We start from the raw sequence: 24,567 nt of genomic DNA, 5'->3' as shown, positions 1-24,567 counted from the left end.
ATAAAACCTTACCCTCTGTGAATTTACCGAGCATCATCTTGTGGGTCCACTGTGAAAGATCAATGTCAATAATTAATAATAAACTGTATAAATGTACAACCTTTTTAAAAAAAAAAAAATCAGCCTGTGGCTTGTAATGCACCATGAATTATCATATTCCTTTAAAGAGGAGATCTCCTAAAAAGCTCCCCGAAGACATCATTTATTCCAGGAAACGGACTGACCAGAGGGCAAGTCAATAACAACGAACGCCTGTTTGTACACTTCAGCAGGAGCATAAATCTCCGTACAACAACATGAGGTGCCAATGTGCAGTTACACAGCGGCGGGTTTAGTGTGCCATTGGAGCTACTCAACTGCATGAGTGGTGGGGAAGCTTGCCATCAGCTCCATATGGCAGCTACAGCCGTGTGCATGGACACATATGCTTACTGTAAGCTAGGGCAGAATGGATTGGCTGTGACTCTGCATTCCTATTACTAATGTTTACAGTAAGTGAGAGAAGACACTTTCCCTAGCCTGCTGGGCTATTAAAGGGACAAGAAGTAAGTTTAATTAATTTATATCGGGATTGCTGATCAATACTGAGTGATTCAACGATTACCTCTCCAGGTGCTGCGATTTCTATGTGTATTACAAGCAAAGTCGGGTTTATGGGCAGAGTGAAGCTTGGGGGGGAAGAGGAGAATGGGTGAATTTGGAAGAATGGGACAAGACATTGAGTTGGATGGCTCGCCTCCAACAGATGCCCCCATTTCTTTGAAGGCATCGCTCCATCTACCCCTAGTATACATTACAGGCTCGCTCTGGGAATTGCCATACCTGTACAATACATGTGTTTCATCATGTAGCGCTCATCTGATCTTCCTTACACCCTGTCCTCTCAGTCAGAGAGTTAATAAGAAGTGACATCATAAGGAATATCATTATGTATAATTGAGCCACCCACTGCCTCAGTTTCCTCCACACATTAGCAGGCAAAAAGAACAAAGCTTTCAAGGAACTGCAACAAGATATTAAATCTATTCCTGCGTGCTGCTGTGCAAGAGGAGCTAATGGATTACTCGTACTGAGCTGCAGGTGGAATATCACTGCCAGACAGATCGTGTGGTGCGGGAGGTCTAAGGTGAGGGAGAGCACACACACACGCGCGCACGCCACACGCCACACACACACACACACTCAGCGCTGTGATCGCAGCAGGGGGTGGGAGCAATAAAAACTGCCACCCTCCATCTGAAGGCGCTGAGATGAATGAACACACACCTCTGTGTTTCTGCCCTTTGATTTCACTGCTGCGCTGATCCAGGTAAACATGAGAGGAGAGAGAGAGGAGGTGGTGGCTCTGAGCGCACGCTCTCGCACACACACACACACACACACACACACACGCGCATTCACGCACACACACGCACACCCACATATGCACAAACATACACACAAGAGGAGAGAGAGGAGGTGGTGGCTCTGAGCACACGCTCTCACACACATGCACACACACACACACACACACACACACACACACACACATGCACACACACACACACACTCGCACACCCACATATGCACAAACATACACACAAGAGGAGAGAGGGGAGATGGGGGTTCTGAGTATACGCTCTCTCTCACACACTTACACGTACACACACATTCTGTCTCTCACGGAAGCTCACGCACATACACACCCGTGTGGGCACACACACAGACATATGCACAAACGAGAGGAGAGAGCATATGCTCTCACTCAAACACTTACACACATTTTGTCTCTCATGGTCACACTCACACACACACCCTTCCAACATCTATCCAGATGATGAGTTGGTCTGTGTGAGCCTCTGATATTTCCTTCCTTTACATGGATCAAAATGTAGCGGAAACAATCAAGGGGAATACATGGATCTGCTCTGCATCTGCAGCTTGACACGCCATCATCATCAATAAACACACAAATCTCTTCTTCCTCCTCCCTGCTGTCATCATTTCTCCGTTCAGTGACAACAGAGCCATCAAATAGTTTCTTCAGAGTCCATGTAAGTGGAGACAACACAATCGGACTAAACACATACGAGATAATAGGTTTTCTGTAACTGTGATTGAACAAGCTGCCCGGGGGGGCAATCGATTCTCTCGACTCAAACTGGAAAAGCCTGGGCTTCGACTCATCCGACGCAGACACCTTTGCCTATTCCGCGATCCAGTCATAACATCTGGATCGTAACACAGTCTAAGGTTTAATCAGGCACGGCCATCGGGACGGGAGGAGAGAGTGTGCTGAATCCATTAAATATGGATTAGAGTGGTAATCGCCGGAGAGTGGGACAGGAGGGCAGAGAGGGGTGTGGGAGTACTGCCAGGTGGGCAAGCTGGTGTGACATGAACCACAACAGGGGGAGAGAGAGAGAGAGAGAGGGGGGGAGACAGAGAGAGAGACAGAGAGGCAGCATGGGTATGGCAGCGGTGCCCATAACAGGCAGACCCAGCTCTCCCTCTACATGCTAACTCGTGGTCCCATCTGTTCAAGAGCGAGGAGGGGAGCAAAGGAGTTGGCAAATCTGAATGAGTGTAGCATCTCCGAGTGCTGACGGCATTGGGAGGGACTGGGTGTTTTGGATTTGTTTGTTTGTGTCTGTGTGCCTGTACATGTAGCCCACGGAGGGCATTCGCTGTGACAACTGTGTGTGCAGTTTGGGAATAAATGTGGGTTAATGATGCTGCAGACCAGATGTGCCTCATTCATGTGTTAGATGCTATGCAGTTGCTACCTAAAAATGAATAGCTACTTCAACTGCCACATATTTTTGCACTGATTGCACAATTAGTGATTTTTATTATCTGTAAGAACTTGGCGCTAATGAAATGGTTCAGCAATAACAAATCAGTCCAATGCTGCTCATTTGAGAAACAAAACAGAAGCTGAAACAATTAATTAGAACCCACAGCAGCAAAGAAAGCCTTTGATATAGTTTCCGCTCTTTTAGCGCAAATTTTTACCTTCGCCAAGAAGGTTATGTTTTCACCTGTTAGTTTATCTGTCTGTCAGCAGTATATCTGAAACACGTGTGAAGACATTTCCATGAAATTTGGTGGACAGATAGACCTTGAGCCAAGGAACGATTGATTCGATTTTGGTGGTGATCTGGATCTGGAATTAGACAATTCTCATTTTTTTAGCCATAACTTTGAACCTAACGGAGACAGAGACTTGATTCCAAATCCTGTGGGTATGTCTGAAGGATCATGACATCAATTCCACTTAAATCTCACAAATTCTCACTTTTAAGTGATAGGGATTGGTATAACAGCAAGTTGGAGAATTCTAGTTTGAAATTTTCTGATGAAATGCCAGTGACACGAAATCATACATATTCAAGAAGCTAAAAATTGAATTTCATATCAAAGAGTGTGTCTGTCGGATTTGGCCGAGGGTGTCCGGAGTTGGCCAAACGCCCCTAACAATTCCTCGGTAGAGTTGTATTTTGTAGTTGCGAGTCTCAAGACCCTTGGCATAACCTTTTTTTTTTCCAAAGAGTCACTTTCAAAGGCAGCCCACTGGGTGCAGGATCAAAGCAACTCAATAGATGCCCTGGACCATCATCTTTAGGACCACATTTTTCTGGGAATCAAACACTGCTCTCTCATACCTCCCCCCCATACTCAGCAATGAGATAGAAGAAATTTGAGGAAATGATTGGGTGGTGTGAGCCTTTGATAGGATTTGAAGAACATAAAGTAAAGCTATTTTCTTGGAAAGATAAGAGGAAAACGGTGCTTGTGGGGTTTGAGCCATTATTGCCCATATTTTTAGGTTGCTGCTTTTTTTACTCAGCTTGATATTGACTGTGGAAATAAATTCTAGATTTTAGATCCCAGACTGTATTGACAGAAAACGATCAAACTTGACTGGTATCAAACAGTATGCCCTCAAAGGCCAACATGGTGTCTTTGAAAGATGTTTGATGGTGGCAGCTTTAAAGTCACCAGTTCTTTTGACAAGTAGACTTTGACAGACATATCAGGGTATACTGGCAATAGTTGAGGATAAATTGAACTTGACAGATGGAAATAAATGTCAGATGAAATTGAAGAGTGTTCTTCCTTCTCATCCTTAAAGCCGTGTAGGAAGATCCTGCTGCTGGCAATATATGATCAGCGGTAATAAAGAGAGGAGCACTGACTTGATCAATCATAGCATTTGGCAGCAGAGTACACCAAGGGAAGTCTTATTATTTCTCTCCCTTGAGTATGCTGCTCCATCCTAAGGGGCTGCATTCATTTTCACAGTGGGTCTCTGTTGTCTCTGCTGCTCTCTTCCTCTTTCACACCCATTCCATCATCTCAATTCTCTTAGGCTTTTGCTTTCTGTTTCATCCTGCTTTCTCTCCAACTCTCATTTCTCTCTCTTTCTCTCTCTCTCCCTCTCATATCCCTCTGCCTTTCTTCCGCTTTCTCTTTATAAATAAAAGTATCCCAGTGGGGTCAGACCATACGTGAGAGGCATTCGCAATCCACTCTGACAAGAGAGCATTATAGTGTCAAGCACCCCAAAAGGTTAATACTGTCGATTTCCATGCAGTACACTAAAGCCGTTTGATGATAGCCTATTCCTTTTTACAGAGATGGCCGTGCAGTTGAGGGGAACGGATGGCACCAGCAATGGCTCGTCTAGCCTGTCCCTGTCTCCCTCAAATCTTCCTCCCTGTTATTGCCCTCATCTTCCTGTTACATTTTCAGTTTCTCCTATTGTCAAAACAAGCCTGTTACGGGATGTTTGAACAGTGATTATCTGTGGTTACCAATGGTTATGTTGGTGGACGACATGAGAAAACCCAATAAATACCTAATTAGGGAGTTCAAATAATACCATAAAGGTGAGGAGGGATCAGGGAGGGAGAGGTGATAATGCTACACTCTCTCTGCTTTTGTTGTTACTCTTCCAACATGGCAGTACGTCCCTCGTAACCATTGGTAACCACTCTCAAAAACATTGCAAGACAGGATTTTTTCCCTTTCGCTTTCTCTTTCGCCTTACAGCAGGACTTCACTTCTATCTCTTCCCTTCCTCTCTCGTTCTTTGTATTTTATTCTTTATTTTGCTTTTTCTTATCCAGGGTAGTCCTGTTGAGATCAAGGATCTCTTTTACAAGGACAGGCCCGGCCACGCCAGCGGCAGCACAGACAGCGGAACAATACAGACAGAACAAGAATAAAAATATTTCATAGAGTGGTAGCCATTGTACAAGTTCCTCTTGATGCGTTCATCCTGCACTATAAAAATGTCAAGGCACTTGAACTTCAAAGCATACGTTTCTTTGCTGCCTTTAAATTCCAGGTTGACTGAAATAGTAGTGAATAGTGAGGTCAAGATCTATCTAATGTGGTTAAACTCACTGAATAAACTTGAGACTTAATAACTTTACTCAGAAAATGTCTAATCATATTGGCTTAGGTTAGGTTTTTAATCAGGTGAGTACAGCAGGTATTTTTTATCATGGTTATTATTATTTTCATTTTTATCAGACATAGACCAATCATCCACCAAACATTTGCACATAAGAAGTCTCTATCCTGTAATTGTATCCAAACAACAAGAAGGAAGGGTTTCTGGAGAGTTAACTCAAATGCAATGCATGCTGGGAAGTCTGCCAATAAACAATGTTTCTTATTCAACTGAATATATGATCAGTTTAGTTAACGCTTGGTAAGTTGATCTCATAATTTTAGTCATGAACTCATGAACATGATTGTAAATTGTGAAGCTTATAACTAGCAACTGTAAGTTGAAACTGACAAATCCATCCATATCCATTGAGTTAATGTTTAAAGATGAGTTTGTTTCACTAAATTGCACTATGAGCTTTTATAGTGGCATCTATCCTGCATTAATATATACAGTAGAAGTCGTCATTTATGCATCTATCCTGTATCTTCCTCTATTAGTACTGCTGACAATTCTTTCTTCAGCTGTGCAGTAGAACCAAATTAGGACTCAAACTAGATACCAGACCATTCTTTGCAATATCCAATGACACAAAAAGAGAGGAAATGTTGGACAGTTTTTCATATGGAGCCAAAGTGCAGCAGCAGTTCAGCAGTAAAAAACAGAGCTGGACTTGAATAGCTACATCTGTGATAAGTATTAGACAATCTTGAGAAAAACAGAGAGAGAGAAATAATCTCCCCTCTCTTTCCCACTCTTTCTTTCCATTTAATTTATCCTTGGATCACACCAACCCCCACCCCTCTCTCTCTCTCTCTCTTTCTCTCTCTCTCTCTCCACCCCCCCTCATCTCCAGTCTCTAATCACGTAAATAGCAAATGCTGCAGGGTCTTTAGGCTACATATTCCACACTGGGGACCCGACAGTCAAGTCAGTCAGAGAGGCCCTGTGCATGGCCGAGCAGGCTTTAATGATATTAATCCTCTGTAAATTAACAGTGGACTAAGGGAAGATTTCATCAGAAACGAGCCGCTCTTAAATAGTGTGCAATAGGCGGAGAGTGCTGACCCATTGCTGCCGGTGGGGCTTATACGGCTCCCACGCTGGCTCTTCTTACACTGATTTAGATGTGTTATCGGTGGGCTCAGGTCTTTTTTTTTATGGAGGTGGGTACTGGAAAATAAAAAAAAGTAGATCTAGGAGATCGATGGAAGGGTGGGTCCGCATATAAGACGTGCACATGTACGAGCGCACACATGCCAGCTCAGATTGTCCGCAGTCTGACTGGAGGGTTCACCAGCGGGCTACAACAAGAGGACTGACCTACATTTCACACACACAAACACAGACACACACACACACACAAGTGTTTCCCCCACAATTTTGTTCTTGGCAGGGCGGAAAAGCCTCTGATACATCAATTAGAGCATCATGGGACACTAAAACTCTCCATTGAAACCCATACTGGTGAAATTCTTTTATGGCTAGCAGCTCCTTAACCACAGCTATTCAGTGGGAAACTCACTTTCACATCTGCACGCATATACCCACACTTAATGGCATGGTGCAGGCACTGATGTTCAGGCACAAACACATACACAGAAACTCACCAACAACTCAATGCAAGATGCACCACACTGCAGTACAGGCCTGGAATGAAGTCATTTTTAGGGCAAGGCCACTTTGGCCTTTGATAAATACAAATTTATTGGGGCATCGCCAAAATGTAGGGCACCAAGGCCAAAACCAATGGTTATTAAAATCCTTTTTTCAGTCCTTTTTCCTCAACAAAATAAATATCCTAATAGAAAAATTAAGTGCTGCAGTGTGATACAGCACATATGTAAGATGGCTCAGACTGCAAAGTTAGTTACATGTCCAGTAACACACGATAACGTAAGTGTAACCCAGGTTATTTACAGATGTCCCCTAAACGCCTCATATGCAGGCTACTGCTACAGCAATTTTGCTGCTCTCAACCCGGTTAATTTTGCTATATTCTTCATTATAGCGGCTAATTACCCGCTGTACATTTAAACTTACACTAGTTCTGCTCAAGCACTCATAGCTCTCTCCTTCTTTTAGCGACTTTCTCGCTAATCCCACAGTTGTTTACACGCTTTTCAGATCTGCTAGTTACTTAGCTTAGCAGTTAGCAATAAGCTTAGCAGTTAGCGATGGCGTCTCTCTCTCCCTCTCAGTTTAATTAATAATTAGCTGTTAATGTTTACGTTAACGTTACACATATATTTGCGGGAGTGGGAGAAATCTCGCGCTACTGTTGATGTCCAGCGTGATGACGGAGACTCTGGGAAACGTGAGTTTGTTTATTTGCTGCGTCGCATGTAGTTTTAAATGAGGAAGTTCGCAACTTTCTTTTAAGGGCACAACAACAACGGCCAGTTCAAACAGGGCATGCCAAACTGGCCGTGTGGATAGTTAATTTTAGAAGGGGCATTACGGCCACGCTCCGGGGCGTCCACGGCACTGGCTGTTTGGCCGTGGTATAATTCCTGCCCTGGCAGTATACACTATGTAAACCCGATCTCGTCTCTGCTGCAACAATTGCAACAAAACAAACAATGAAGAAAAAAGATTTCAACTGAAAATTGCTCATTGCTCTCACACAACTTCTAGAAATCGATTTTGATAAAAGCTGACTTCTAAACAACCGCATAATTAACTGCACGACAGTTTAACAAATTTCTAATAAATAGATGTCAAGCGTGTCAGGCAGGTGCGGTCACAGGTAGCGGGGCAGAGGCTTTGACATAAACACAGTCATCATATTATCTCTGTTGCCATGGCTACAGCTGTCAGCAGCCCACGGACGGGGTGTGTGTGGGGGGGGTGGGGTGGCGGTGGTGGTGGCTTGACTGACAGCTGTGACAGCTATATAATACCGTCGGTCGTGCTTTCAGGGAAACACACACACACACACACACACACACACACACACACGCAATATTCATTGAAACTGGTTTGCCCAGCTGCCACCAAGAGCAGGAGGGAGGACTGGATTTGCCAGTTCGCTCCACAGCTGCTGACGGTTGACGAGAACTTCTAATGACACACCAGAGAGCCGAGGGTCCAGGTACAGGGGGATGTGGGCTGTGTTATTTCTTTATTCTTATTTCAGCCCGCTCAGTAGCAAGACAGTAGCCTGATAAACGCATGATGTATGGTCCAATAAATAGCGAGCAAGCCGGTGTTCATTGAAATCAACCTGGCTAAGAGACAGCGGCTACGGCCAATACACCAGAGAGATAAGATATAAACTGTAATAGTCCCACAGGGAATGTTTATCCTTACGACTCTTTATTACCCAATCACTGCTGGGAGTTTTTCTTTCTTTCTTCCTCGCTGCAGTTTAAAGAGAAAATCCAACCTAAAACACTTTCACGCTGTTAAAAAGCTTGGCGATGCAAATTGCATTCCTGGACAATTTTCGTTGTTTGGTGGTGGTATTTTCTTATTCTTGTCAAGGGTAGACAACATAACTCACGTCAAGATATTTCCAGCAGCTACAATGGAGTTTGATAGCAGGAAAATGTTCAGCGATCTAAAATACCAGCGGTAAACGTCAGGTTTTGGTGTCAGTCCCTCAGAATCAAAGAGCGAGGGCTTCTTTATAGACTCACCATTTCGCACCAAGAGACGTTCAACAATCACACAGGGAGAAATCCATCATGGCAGAAGCAGAGAGACCAATTTCTCCACCCACAGTAGCCTCAATAGACCAGAATACAATACAGCCACAAGACATGTTGTGTTGTGAGTAAGGGCCGCAACTCTTGCTTTTTCTCGACTGGAAAACTTCTCGCTCTGTTATTGCTATCGTTCTTTCCACCTACACATACACAGCACAGAGAAACCCGCTCTCTGGGGGATGTTGAAAGTCATTCTGCGAAACGTAGGAAATCACAAACTGCAGTAGAAGTAGACGAGGCAGGTTGAGGGAAAGTGGGTACACCAAAAAAGTAAATTACAACACTCAATCACAAAATAACTCCTGAAATGCATTGAACATCACCGACTGATGATATCTAACAGTGTGAGTGAATCCGAGGGTGGATTTTTCATTTAAGAAGAAAGTTTGAAGCACACAGCAGCGTGCCCTCCATAAACCTCTGACATGACAGTAATTCCACAAAACTTAGCATTATCTATTTCTCATCCTTGGTATGAGAGTATGCCCCCCAATGGGTGAATGCCTGCAGCACACTAGCAATATTTCACTGCCTCCAGGAGGAAGCGACCCTATTTCTTCCCTTCCTCTGTGTGACCGCTGGGTTTTCAATAATAGCCCTTTCAGAAAAATGCAGTGTGAGAATATAAACATGGAGATGACGGATGACATTTTCAGCAGCATTATCTTGCAATTAGGTGTGGTTCAAATGCTTTAAGCCCCTTCAATATCTTTCAGCCTGTGCCATTTTTTCTCTGATAGCAAAGATTTTCTGCTGTGGAGTTTCCAGATTAGCTTTGTTAAGCTGCACACATCTGTTATTTGTCAAAGAAATTTATGTTTCAAAGTAAGCTAGCTCCTCCTCTAGGCAACCAAAAACACAGTAACAAAATATATTCTGTTGTGAGCAATTATCTATTGATAGTTTATAAGTTTAATTTTGAAATAAAGTCAGAAATTTGTGATAAATGGCAAATTTAATGATGAGAAATGAGAAGAGTGTGAATGCAAAAATTATACATACATGAAAGTAGCATGCAGCAGAACTCTTGTACCTAAGGGATGCTCCTGATATATATGCTTGCAGTAACATCATGGGCAAAAATAAAGTCATGCCACATTTTATCACACATGTCTCGAGTGACATGCAATGACGCCATCAAAGCAATGACTGGTTGGCCTCTAGCTATGAGTCATCTCTGATGTGGAGGAAAGAAAACAGTTGCCGAATGTATTGCCTATTGTTATCCCATTCACCAGATGGCATTAGCAATTACTTATTAATGAGAAACGCCGAAAATACTGCAATAAAAAAAAAAAATGGGGAGGAAGAAGAGAAAGGGAGAGAAGCAGCTCAAAGAAAAGGGGAAACGTAAAAAAAGAAAAGACATAACTACCAGGAAAATGACTGGCTGTACACACAGCAATGGGACATTTTACTCCCAAATAAGTGTTGCTGCAGGGTTAAAGTATCTAGCACATTCTGTGTGTCTGTGGAGGATGAAGAAGGGCGCAGTGAGAACAGCCAGTGGCACCGAGGAGAGAGGTCACACGTGCCATGATGAATTACTGTAGCCGGGGTTGTCTGACTGCTTGTTCCTTAATGAGTCCTCTTAGGGGCGTGTGCTGCGACAACACAAAAGGACAGATCAACGCTGAATCAGTCCTTATCTGGTCTTTACAGTGCGCCTGTAGTGTGCCGCTTGTTTTGGATATAATTGTGTGCACTTGCAATCGAGTGCGGCCCGCCTAATCCTGAAATGACAACAGGTAATTTGCATATTTTCCGGTTGCGCTCCATTTTGAGCACAAGACGCAAGGGTGGAAAAACACGGGTACAAATTATAGGAATTATAAAGGGCCCACATCATGTTAGTCTGTAAAAGAGACTTGATTTTCAAAATGCATGACTATGGATGCCAATAATAATTATTTAATTGCCCTTAATCAGTATCAGAATATCTCAAAGTTCAATAAATGTACAGGAATTTGTCTTGCTCGCACTGGTGAGGTGACATATTGATGGATTACAGTTTCACAGTACGTACTGACACATGGGAAACTCATATACAGTCCAAAGAGACATTGCAACACATACTATGGTAGCAGACGAGACTGCATACCCCTCTACAAACATATGAATTGAAATATGTGACGTATACATTATTAGATAGATAGATAGATAGATAGATAGATAGATAGATAGATAGATAGATAGATAGATCGATCTAGAATCGATCGATCCAACACCAGAATTTCGGCCAAATAGGGCAAATCTACAGCATCTCAATTAGTGGGATGGGATGCTGTTTTCTGTTGCAACTCCACTTTGTAATTTAGGCTGATAAGATGGGTGTCTATATACATAAAAATCTTGCCTAGTGCAGCTTTAAATAAATATGATTTCACAGAGGCAATGTTGTAGAATTCCTAGACTCAGGCAACTCAAACGTGTCATTATATATGTCATTTATTCTCACTTACTTATAAATAAACCACAGACAAGGTGGGAACATTGAATACCTGAGATGAGAGACACTGAGATGCCAAGAGATGAGAATGGATGAGAAACACCCTCTCCCTCAATCTGTCACAGGCTCGCACTGAGCTACATATAACCGGAGGTGTGATCATTGAGGAATACTCTCGCCTGACTGTAACTGCTAAAACGCATAAAAAGCTGCATGGATATCGACAGCGTGTTAGGGGCAAACGCCAAGTTTCTCTCTATGGGTTACAAATGTGAACTTACAGGGATTTATGTGTGTATTTGTTGTGTGTGTGTGTGTGTGTGTGTGTGTGTGTGTGTGTGTGCGTGTGTGTGAGTTTGTGTGTGCACCCGCACTAAAGTGGGAGAGTGTTTGCCAGAGACCTAGTGTGAAGTGACACCCATGAGTGCAGGCCCACGCCGAACACCCACAGCACCCTGGGTAGTGGGAGGAAAAAGCTAATGGAGAAATGGATGGATAGATTGAGAGATCGATGGATGGATAGTTGGATGGCAGATTGGAGTTTTAGTTATGCAAACATTTCTCAGATGCAGAGCTGCTCTGGAGGCAGAGATAATGTCATTGGTTGAATTAAACCTCAGTGGGCGGGGCTAAAGAGTCAGTTTTTCTGGAGTGCAAGTCAGGTAATGGCAAAATTTAATAGCAAAGAAGTAAAATATAAATAAAAAAATAAATGGCAATGTCTTCTTTTTTTTAATTAATTTATGATCTTGGAAGGTCAGCAGCTAGCTAACTAGCCTATAGCTAGATAGCTATAGGCTAGTATGGCTAGTTTGAATTTGGAAGGTCAGCTAGGCTAACAAGCTAATTGGCTAGACTGCAGTTTTTCAGTTAGCAGCAAAAGCGCTAGGCTTCATAATATTAGCTTCCCCCTCTCTAATCACTTGCTATTTTCACAGGGCTTCAGTCAAACCGTTAACCAGACCTTATCCAGGAAAACTTTGGTTCTTTGGCTCCGCCCATTGAGCTTTAACTCAACCAATGAGATTATTTGTTCCTCCAGAACAGCTCAGTCTCCTGTGAACTGTTTGTATCATATAACTCCAATCTGCAAATGGATGAAAGGATGGATAGGTGGATGGATGGATTGATAAGCACATAGGTGCATGGATGGATGGATGGATGGATGGATGGATGGGTGGGAGGATGGGTGGGTGGATAGGTGGGTGGATGGAAAGGCCAACAGAAAAAGAAGTGGAGATGACGGAGGCCGACAGAGAAGAGGAGAGGCGAGGCTGTCAGCTTTTGAAACATGTATGGCTGAGTAGACGGATAAATGACCGAGGAAGAGGAGAAGGGGAAGGCAGAGCATCCAAGCAGAACCGTCCCAGCAGACACATGAATGGACGGGTGGGCAGTGAGCAGCAAAAGAGCACCAAGTACGATGCACTCGTCATGCTGGTCTGCTGTAGGCGTGAGGAGTTAGTGAGCTTGATCAACCCAGTGGGATGTCCATATACGGTCAGCCCTGCCCCGCCCGGGGCCATCTGCTGCCCTCCCTCTAATCCAGGGGATTGTCACTGGTGATTAGCCAGCCGCTCTATCACTCTCTCTCTCCCTCTATCATATATTTCAGGCTTATTACGTTGATGTTAGTGTTTATGTATGGTGCAGTATGCTCTCTCACCCTAAATTCCTTTGTATGGATTTTTTATTCCTATTAATCCCCCGCCCCCCCTTCCTCGCTCTATCATATATTGTATTTCAGGCCTATTATGTAGATGTTTTTGAACGGTGTGCTCTTTCACCATAAATTCTTTTGTAGGTATTTTTGACACCTTCAAAAATACTCTCTCTTTCTCTTTGTGAGTCTAAGTAGAGTAAGTGAGAGAGAGCAAGAGAGTATTTTTTGGCATTAGACTTGAAAAGGAGTTATAGGCTATTCCAGTATCAATCGCAACATTAAAGCACAAATAGGAGCAAAATAAATACCAATTATCAAATATCAATTACCAATTGATTGATTACCAACTGATCTTTAAAATAAGTTTAAAATCTCTGTCTCCTCTCTCTCTCTGTCTGTGTTTGCCCTGTGAGTAATAACTGCTGCCTGCTACTATGGAGGTTAGCTCTTGGGGAGGCACTGGGTAATAGATATGGTAATGGATAAGATTAAAAGTGAAAATGGCAAGGCTAGGGCACACTATGCCAAGTTACATTGTGAAAACAACAAATTGGTTTTGGCTTTATTTTAACTGTGCCAAGAGCCCAGAACACGCAAGAAGTCCCAAATTTGAAATTCCATAAGCCCCTTGGTGTTTGTCTTTATCTCACCTGCACACATTACTATTTTCTCTTCTTTCTATGTTTTTAATCATTGTGTTTTAATCACATCACTTCTGCATTTTTATTACGGTGCAAATAAACAAAATTCAAACCAAAGTAAAACACGCACAAGTCAACATTATTCCACAGACCAACACTGTCAAATCAGGGATTGGCAAACACTGTCACAGACAATTACCTAAAGCCACTGTCCTGTCAGTGTTGTTTAGGGAAGGAATGCTTGCTAGGAATTACTGCCCTTAAAGCATCGTTTTCACAACCAACAAAAGCCAACCACCAAGAACTATGGTCCAAACACAAGCAGAAAATCATTCAGATATGGGGTCAGTATTGCAGCAGACTGTCAATAATAAAAGCAATTATATTATTATATAAGATTCAGACCAGCCAACAGCCAGCCAGTAGCTCACTATTCTAATGTAATGTGTTCATGATAATCAGCCAGCTTTAATAGCTTTAATATATGACTCCCTGACCATAGATTACACCAGTTTGTATTTACAGTTCATCACATGATCTGATGATAGTAAATTAATCTGGGATCATAAACATAGCAAAGCATGGTTGTGAGAGCTTTTCAGTGCATGCAATGTACACAAATGTCAATTTCAAGATTACCCACCGCACAATGGAGCAACAGTAACACCCAAACTAAAACAAGCGGCTTTTGTTATGTTCAGAAAAGACCATGTAAAAGACCCTCACGATTTCCCAACAACTGAGCAGAAGCAATTGACGGCCAGTGGGAGAGATGAAGGATGAGTGACAGGGCTGCTGGATGGACGGGTGGATACTTGTTCCTGAGCCTCCTCCATCTCGACGACTTTATTAGAATAACATCAGGGGAGACAGCAGCGCAGACTGTTTCACTGAAGTAAATGTCACTGCTTTCTCCGATGGCACCGCTATTCCTCTCAACCCACTGAAGCCGCCTTATTGCCTCTCATGGGAGTCAAGAGTCTGTTTTGAATGCCACTCCCCCCAACCACGAAATTGCTTGTTTCCCCAACGCGGGCACACGCTTTGTTTGGGTTTCGACTTGTGGCTGAGCACAGATTTTAAGTCCTTGTTTGTCAAGACACACTGCAAGGGTATAACCTCTGTACAACAGGACAATATAAGCCCCCTCTTTATCTTAAAAGAGACCCTTGAGAAGATTAAGTAAGAAAAGTAAGCAAAGGGGACGTAATGAAGGAAATGTTGGCGGTTCGAATCCCAGGACTGCCTTGGGAAATCTGGATGGGGAAACTGAATCAAAAAAGCTCTCCGTTCCTGCAGCAACTATCCTCGAGTTGCCCTCGAGCAAGGCACTTGTTGCCGTGTTGCTGAAATAGAGCATGCACGCTCAGTCAACTTTCCCTGGAAGTAAAACAAACAAGAGTGGGTCAGTCATACACTCATCCCTTTAAAGCGGCATGTACGTGCGGCTTTGATATCAAGTTGAGGCTGATAATCAGAAAAAAAAAAAAAAATCATCCCCACATAACATAAATCCATCACTGATCTGCTTACTCATGCCATGACCAACTACAAAGTATGTCGGTGGTGTAGCTCAATGACATAGTGCCCCATCTAAATATGTTATGAGCCATTTGAATATGGTAGAATAAGGGAGTGGGAATCCTCTTATGTCACTCTAAATAAAGTTTTTTGGATGAAGTGTAATCTCTAATCCTGCCATCCCTCCTATATCAGTAATAGCCAGGTCTTAGCGTAAGCTCTGCCATTTAGATTAAACAAACTCTGGCATCTCTCTGGCATCTCTCTCCACTGGATGGATTGGCTATTTCAAAACAGTGCAGTCTGGAGTGGAGTGGAGAGTGGAGGGGCCGTATCTGCAAAGCCACGGAACAGATCAATCTGGGTCAAATGTGACGTATAGTGCTGCAAGAGCATTTAAAATCGAGTGCAATGTCATGGTACGTTGTTTGCCAGCTCTATATCGTTTTTGCTGGTGTGACACTGAACCGCAGACCACTGGAGCGTCAGCCAGACTCATTCTTTTTCACTGAGGAAAAAAAAAAACAACAACTTTGAAAAATATCTTCCTTCCTGCACCAGCCAGAAAGTTGCTGAGACCACATGCCTATTGCTGTTGTTGCCTTTCCCGAGCAAGACTCCACAGGCTGCTGAGCGCTCAGTTTCCGATGCTTATAGGGCCAGTCACACACAACAGACACAATTAGCCTCCATTTTTGCTCCAAGTAAACTAAAAATGAAAACAAAAACACTGGCACAATGATTTAAAAGAAAAACCCATTGGCATAGTACTTAATGAAAAATGAAACTCCCATGGAAATTGCCTTCATTTATATGCATGGCCTAAATTTGTTGCCTGTTGCTAAGGAATTTAAAGAGTGGCTGGCCAATTACTTCCCAGGGTGTTGTTTGCCCTCAGGTGCTATGCTAATGAGGGTCACAAAGGGTCACATTCAAATGCACTCACTAAAATGAGGAAGGAATCTCCAAGGGATATTCTCAATCGGGATGATGCCAGTCACATTCCGACTGCTACTGCACCAGACAGCTTCGCTAACTCAGTCAGACGTGTGTTTGTTTCTGGCTCAATTCAAGATGTGAGTCTGATACAGTACAGGTAGGTACTAGCGCAGCGCTATTTATGTCAAGGCTTTCCAGGGCCCACAGAGAAATTAGGATCTAATTTAAACCCGGGACGCTGAGGGAGGTCAGTGCTGGGGCTAGTTGAAGACACAAATCTACCAAGTATGAAGATGAAGAAATCTATGTTATCAGAAGCTTTAAGTGGGAACATTTAGCCCCAATCATTCCAGACAAATTTAGATGATCAGGGAAAACTATCCCATCTCAGTTTTCTCAGTTTTCTCAGAGGTTTTCATGTCGTTCTTTGAAAGAAAATTAGGCTAGGGAAGCAACTTTGTGCTTAATTAGCACAAGAGAACTGCAAGAGATCTATACTGTACTGTAGTGTTTATCCACCGCAAGGCTCTGCTTTTGAACTCAACTTGCCTTGTGTTAGGGTGCAACAATCACTCTGGCTGAGGGTATTTTGCCACAGTAACGACCTTGGCTTGCTGTACTGAACTTGTGAACCCGTCACACCCGCTCTCCCTCAATTTCCTGGATGGCCTGTTCGATGTGCCTGCTGTAATAGCAGGTGATTGTGGGAGAGCCACTAACAACCCTCAGCAAGGGTGACATCCTTCACTGCTGGTGCCACTGTGAAGGGAGGAATGTATTCGGCTAACAATGGCCTGTCAGTGCTAGTCGCACTGTCCCCTCGCATTGAAAGGTGACATCAGCGGGATGTGGTGACACACAGCAGCGTGTTCGGAGCGCTGAAGGCTGCAGTGGTACTCATTGTATGATACCGTATAGGACTATTACTCCATAGGGATTCCATTGTTTCTGAGAAGTGACGGGTCATTAGATAGAGATGCACAGCTTGCACATGCGCAAAGCCACACACACTTACACACACACACACACATGCATAAATGTACACATACAAGGAGTGCAAAAATACATTGCATACAGACGTGTATGTGTGGGCTATGGGCCAGTAAACTTTAAAAAAAATTACCTCCAAGAATAATTTTTACCTGCCAAAAGAACTACATACATTTTTCATTGACATGTCACTGTATCCATTTTCAATGCTATTTCATGTATAGAATCAGATGCATGCATTCAATAAAGAGAGCAGATTTAGAGTTTTAATTCAAAACTTGGTCACTCACTTATACAATGGATCAAGTTTGCAATTCATGATGATGTGACTCGTCACATTAGAATAATGTTAAGTTTCTGCTAAAATTTGGCTAGTTAAGCATCCAGGCAACGGAGAAACAGGATAAGTTCTGCATTTTTTGACCTATATATAATTTGTCTCTTACATACCTGTAATACTTGGACCCAAAGACAATATTGGCTCCTGAGTCAGGTGTCTGTTCAAATGGTGAGCTCCCGTTGCCTCTTGCTGCTAACAAGCAGTCCAAACCAGGTTTGTCAAAATAACTCCAAAAAAGCCTGTCTGTGAAAACATGGTGACCAACCGACGTATTTCTATTCATAGCTCGGAAAGCAGCTGCACCACACCATTTCCTCTCAGTGGATAGTCTTCTCCCAAACTCTACCCAGCTCCATGTGCAACTGTTTACGATCTGACCTGACCGTCCGCAAAACTAGATCATGGCGCCAATAACGCGGTTTCACCCCACCGCAGTCTGTTCTGCGGCAGAGAAAAATAGTTCTGAGATTTGTGCGTAAAGGTGGCAGAGCTAATTTTAATTTATGTACTTTGCAAATTTTCCATTTACTCTCACCTCCCCTGTGGAGACTACAAATGGTGTTTTCGGAGATATTTTGTGTTTGGACTGCTTGTTAGCAGCCAGAAGCTAGCAACGGGAGCTCGCCAAAATTGCTACTGCTTAGTGTAGATTCAGATTAAGAGGTAGCCAATTAGGTACCTGTTTGATACAGAACCATTGTTTTGCTTCCATTTGATTGTCTCACGGCAGGGACAAAGTTTGTGAACACGCAAAAACCAAAGACTGTACATAACCGAAGCATTCAAATGTTATCGTTTCAAAAAGATACCAACCAGTGTGGCAGATGACGCTTACAGATTTATCCGCCAAAGACTAATTTTACCAGCATATGGAGCTTGCTGGGTGTTCATTTTGGAGCGTGTATATATGTACAGAAACACACACATGCATGTACGCACACCAATAACTGGAAACACCTGAACATATGTCTGTGTTTACTTACTGGCCAATACAGTGACGGTCTAAGTGATGCCGGGAAAGTAATTTGGAGCGATTAGCTGAATAGGCTGTGCATGACTCAGGTGACTAATAGGCCTAGGGCAGAGGAACACGTGCTAAGCAGTGTGCGTTGACCTGATGAAACGAGTCGACGGCCGAAATGGGATTGGTCTGATCAGAGGCCAGGGGACACTCCTGCTTAATCTGAATGATGGATAATCTGGATCCCAATGGTGGATTAGGGGCCGGTGGTGGCGGGGGAGGAGCAACCGTGATCAGAGCAGGATATCAAATCAGATTGATGAATGGTTTGGCACCTGTTGACACCTGACTCAAGACATATTAAAGGGGAATCAAACTGCAATGCTTTGAGATGGCTGCAGTATAATAGCAAAAGTGTATATACTACGGTCACAGTTACACCATCCTATATTGTGTAGAAATGCCAAGAAATTGGGGTATATTCTACATACTTGCATATACCCTCATCTACACTACGGCTTGCAATTGCTTTGTCCTCAGGCAGGCATGTGAGGTCCTGACAGCTCAGACCTGGCAACCTTGTCACTCCACCAACAGAGTCTAATGAAGCACACGCAGCACCAGAATGGGAGAGACTGCACCTGCTGTGTGTGTGTGGGTGTGTGTATGTGTGTGTGCATGCTCTGTACTGTATGTGTGGCGTACAGAGGCATGCACCCAGCACTTCTCTATTATACATGAATATTCTAGAGAAACGGGAATATTTGTTACATCCATTGATTGGAAGTAACTCTGGATTTTAAAATGCAATGCAAAATATGCCTGTGTGCGAGGCAGAGAAAGAGAGCAATAGAGATGCAGAGAGAGAAGTGCATAGGGAGTGCACAGTTGAGAGGCAGAGACAAGAGGAAAAATGGTGTGAAAATAGCGTCTAAGAGGGAGACAAACTCCCTGCAATCTTTCAAAGGCCCCGGAAAACTGTGGCAAGCCATTATCACCATCATCATCAGCATCGTCCTCATGGTGGCTGTAATCATTCTCCTTTTTTCTCCAGTTATCCTTACTGCCACCTTCAGAAACATCACTGCCAGCGTCTGGCAGAGCCTGTTGTCTCTATCTGCCTCATTTGAATAGAATTCTCCAAGCAAAAAACATTGCCGAAATGTCTCACCTTCCAAAATAGATAGATCATATTTTCACAGAAGCCAATAAAAGCAATGCAGGCCCAATTCCCCACAGTTTTGAAGACAGGGGCTGTATTTCAGCTAGACTCATCAATATGCAAAACATCAGAGCATTGCTTGCCACAAGAATATTCCCTCCACTGCACACTCCGCAAATGTGCACAAACATCATCACTTTTTTTTTTTTTTTAAACAAGCTTCGATTGGCAAGAGAAAGTATGCAAATCTTGTGCAAACATAATCACATTTTGATGAAAAGCACTGGGATTCAAAGCACTAAATTGTCCTGTGTGATTTTAATACTCTACAGGCAATTGTCAAACCAAAGAGGCACGGAGAAAAAGAAGACTCCAGGGCTGAAATCAATGCGCTACCTTTTATTTGAAAAGAAGTGAACAAACTCCCAACACTGGATTACATTTCAAAGCACAGAGCCTAGAGCTTTCCAGTTGGGTAGATAGCGTGTATAGCGTGGGAGAAAGGTGCTGTAGTGTGGGAGAGAGGCGTAATCACTATGACCTACAGTAGGGTAGATGTAGGTTAAGTTAGTCCCCCTCTCTGCCTGCAATGCTCACTCTGCCTTTCTCTTTCTCAAGTCTGCTCCCTGGGCTGTCTTTCCTGGGTTGTTAAATCCCTGCTCCTTTAATCTCCTTACTCAGCTACATCCTCTTTAAAGATGCAGAGCCACAGGAGAGACGTGGTTACGTCGACCAGGGACTGGCACTGGGCGAGGCGGGGCAGGACAAGTGAGGTGGGGGTTTGAGTCTGGGTTAGGGAGGGAAGAGTGGTTGTATGGGTGTATTGAGACATAGAGTTGTTGTGTGTTTGTGTGTGAGAGAGGACGCCCTTAACCTTCTGACCTCTTCTGTCTCATAGAGGATTATAGCAGGTGGAGAGAGAGATGGGCAAAGAGTAAATTAATACCTCTTAAAGAAGGATTTTCAAAACATTTTTAAAAGACTGCAGAGTAATCATACTCTAATTTTCCCAATGCCCAATAGCAATCTTGCAGGAGCTGTTCAGCGCTGATTGCAAGATCCTCTATACCCTGGATCCTTAAACTGCTCATGACCCATAATGGGTTGTAGACTTATTGCCGGTGGCTCCCCCAAATGACAACAGTAATAACATGGATCACAGGAGACTGAAGTGACTCAAAATGGGTCCTTCCCTGGTAGTATAGTTACATTCAGTACAGCACAGAGCACATAACAGAAATACTGTAGCCACCCATCAATCCCATTCACCACATGGAGGCAGTTTAACCACCACAATCCCCACTTATTCAGTGCTGATGTTGTGAACATATCAGTATCATCAAAGCGATTCCACCCCATTTCCTTCACCCAGTACTATTGTGCGGCAAATGCCTATCAATCATCTGCATGCTGTATCATACAGCAGCAAATTTCAATTACGGTGCATCACCTGAGAGTCAGGGAGATGAAAGTAATCCATTCATAAATGGATCATAGTTGTGCTATGTGTCACATGCAATCGGTATGAGGAGACAGCTCTACAGTAGATTTCTGGGTCATCTTTCAAGTGCATGTATCTTTGAAGTTCACCAGCGTTGAGTCGTATATATCTCAAACAATGAATTTCTCAGACAACCAAAGTGTGTCATCTGCAAGAATTCTGGACCTGTGCGAGTCAATTAAACATGAAAATACGGCTGTTTTGCATTTAAATCCCAAGATCCTGTTCTTATTTTCATAATAAAAATGGAAGAGATACTGCTGGAATGTGCTGGTTTTAAAGGCTCTTCTAACAAGGCATAACACCTCGGACGAGCTCTAACACAATAAGCATTTTCTACAAACGATGAAGTAAAACCACACATATGATATTCTAAATTAGATCTCGCTTCTGAGTGTAAGAGGTCAAATAGCACCAACAGCAACACACAAATTCAACACCAACCATCCCTAATGCTCTGCATGTAAACCAACGGATCGCATTTCATTTCTATTAAACGGTTTAGCAGTACCTGTTTCCCAGAAGTAGACAGACTTCCCATCATCTGTCTGTGTGCGAGCCTTCCAGAAACCACAGAACAGCAGCAATGTCACCAAAAGGTACCAGCTTCCCTCTGTCCTTTTTCGGAGGGTCCCTGCGCCCCTCCACCTCAGCCCCATGGTCCACCACAGGATAAAAGTAAATCCACTCAGTGCAGAAGGTCGGCGAAGGCAGCCGAAAAATCACCGCTGGTCCAAAAGGCGACGAGAAGTGAAGTGTGCTTCAGTTTGAGTGTGTGTGTATGTGTGTGTGAGAGAGAGAGAGAAAAAGAGAGAGAGAGAGTGTGTGCATGTGTGTGTGTGTGTGTGATATCAGTCCTGCTGGAGTTTAGGTCCGGTACTTGCTCTTCCGAAGGACAGAGAGAGTGGATTCTCCTTTTTGTTTTCCTCCCAACTTCACAGGATGGTCCCAGAGGGAGGCTGTCAGTGAGAGGGATTGAGCTGCAGATGGATGATACAGTCTCCCTCCTCCATGGTATCCGGCGCCACTGTTGCCGTTGCCGCCTCTGTCCTCTGGCTGTGGAGCAGTGACAGTGGGTGAGCGTCTGCAGTGTTGTTCGCCTCCCTCCCTCTCGCTCCCTCGCTCACTCTCTCTCTTGGTCTCCCATTCGCTCACTCATTTGCTCTTCTCCCTGTGCCACCCTGCACTCTCTCTCTCTCTCTCTTCTCTTCTCTTGGGTTTCTTCTTCTATTTTTTTCTCGCCTGCCCTTATCTTCTCCTGCCTCTCTCTCGTCTGCCCTTTATTATTACACACTCTCCATCTCTCACATGCTCACTTCTCACTTTCTCTCCCTCTATCTCCCTTTTTCTCTCTTTTTTCCCCCCTTTCTCCAGCCTAGGGCATGAGGACGGACACGTCTCCTCCTCCTCCTCCTCCTCCTCCACCTCCACCTCCTCCACTCGTCCTCCACTTGCAGTGCTGGGAAGACGACTGGAAACCAGCAGTGCTCACACAGGGCTGAGGAGCTCCCATAAGCACCGCTCCCGGGATCAGAGAGGCAGAGAGACAAGCACAGCTTAACGCAGAGCGAGAGAAAGTGGAGGGGGGGGTGGATGGGGGAAGCAAGGAGGGGCAAAAAGCTGAGGGAGGGAGGGGGAGAGAGAGAGAGAGAGACAGACGGAGGGGGGTGTTTATGCTTGTGAGGAAGGGGTGCAACAGAAAGGGAGATGGAGGAGGAGCAGAAGTCGTAGTGAGTAGTTGAAGTAATAATCTGCGATATTTTCACATAAATAAATGGAAGTTATGCTACTCTTTATCGCTGAGTGATATAACACAATAGTGATTCCACCTATATCCACCTAAACACCTGGTGTCTGGTAGGTCTTTCCCGGGAAAAATCTTCTGGCACACAGGAAGTGATGTGTTTTATGTTTCCAGCAGCAGCAACAGCGGTTTGTTGTAATAAACAGAAGAAGAACTGGGTAGTTAGCATGAGCAGCGACAGCCACCATGGCTGAACAGACAAAGAAAACAGCGCCACCTACAGAAACTCAAACTGCATCAACAGAACATCCAAGGAAAAAGACGTCACAGTCCCGCCCACACTGTTTGATTGACAGGTGATCTCTGGGAAGTGCAGTGCAGAAACACCACAGCAATGACCGCTTAGCACCAAAAATGTCGCCGAAATAAAAAGAAACAAGGATCCCACAGATTACCGCTTTAAATGAGGCAAGTCAGTGGAAGTCTAGATTGCTGATTTACGGTAATGGTAGTGTTGTTGCTCTCTTGGGTAAACTGCGTCAAACCAGAAGATTACAACATGCAGCACAATCCTTTCACTTCAGTTCTACATACTGAAAAGCCAACATATCAACAACAGGCTAAAAGTTGTGACCTTGGAATTATAAGCTTCTGTCTGGGTAGAGTGCAGTTCTTGAGATATTGAACATAAAAGATTTGACCACCCATCTGACAAAACTGTTATGTATTTTCTATCTTTTTAAATATTTAACCCCAAAATATAAAGCAACATTCTAAAATCATGAATGTGTGGATAACTCAATTTTGATTCAAAAAAAAAAAAAAAAGAGTCCGATAGAACCTTATAATTCCAAGATCACGAAGTGGCGTCTAATGACGTAGCATGTGTGGGTGCGATTGTCTTTAAATCTCAACCATGAACAGCAAACAGGCTTCAATCAGGCAGGCAGCTAGATTAGAGGGAGGCAATGTAGGTGGAATTCATTTGCCTCAGTTCAATGTTCCTCTGCTGTCTTAATGGTTCTGCCAGCACTCCTGAAAGTGTGGCTGGGTTAAGGTCCTGTCAGGACGTCTGACTGGCAGGCGTTTGGGTTGGCTGAGTCAGCTCGTCATATCTAGCTTTAGCTTGGCTTTACTTGGGCAGGACAAGGCATTTGAAGGACTGTGAAAGCACGGTTAGAACCCGACTCAAATTAAGACTCAAGAAAGTCGACTCTTGGATCATGTTTCTCTGGTTTTTGCAAGAAATCTGAAGACGAGCCATTGCAACAAAAACAAGTAAACACTAGAGCAGCAGAGTATGAAAATATGAAAACATGAAAATTAGAATAGGCAGCAGTTTAAAGCTGCACGAGGCAACTTTGCACGTTGGTGGCACCAAATGGCAGCGATAGCTAACTGTTTGAAAAATTTGAACGTCAATAGCAACACGTTTGCCTGATGAAGGTCCTGTGACTGAAACATCGCAATAAAGCATTATGCAAGTGTAGACAGTGTGCAGGATTA

General features: G+C 43.6%; 1 protein-coding gene across 1 annotated transcript in view; it reads right to left on the bottom strand.

The window, feature by feature from the left end:
- thsd7ab (thrombospondin, type I, domain containing 7Ab) overlaps positions 1-21,976 on the bottom strand; it is a 106,822-nt gene extending 84,846 nt beyond the window's left edge. The window contains exon 1 of the mRNA XM_078287067.1: positions 21,829-21,976. Coding sequence (XP_078143193.1) covers positions 21,829-21,976 — 148 coding nt within the window. The remainder of the gene's footprint in view (positions 1-21,828) is intronic.
- Between the last annotated feature and the right edge of the window lie 2,591 nt (positions 21,977-24,567).

The sequence above is a fragment of the Centroberyx gerrardi genome, chromosome 12 (assembly GCF_048128805.1).
Source record: "Centroberyx gerrardi isolate f3 chromosome 12, fCenGer3.hap1.cur.20231027, whole genome shotgun sequence".
NCBI lineage: Eukaryota > Metazoa > Chordata > Actinopteri > Beryciformes > Berycidae > Centroberyx > Centroberyx gerrardi.
This window is presented reverse-complemented; position numbering and strand designations above follow the sequence as displayed.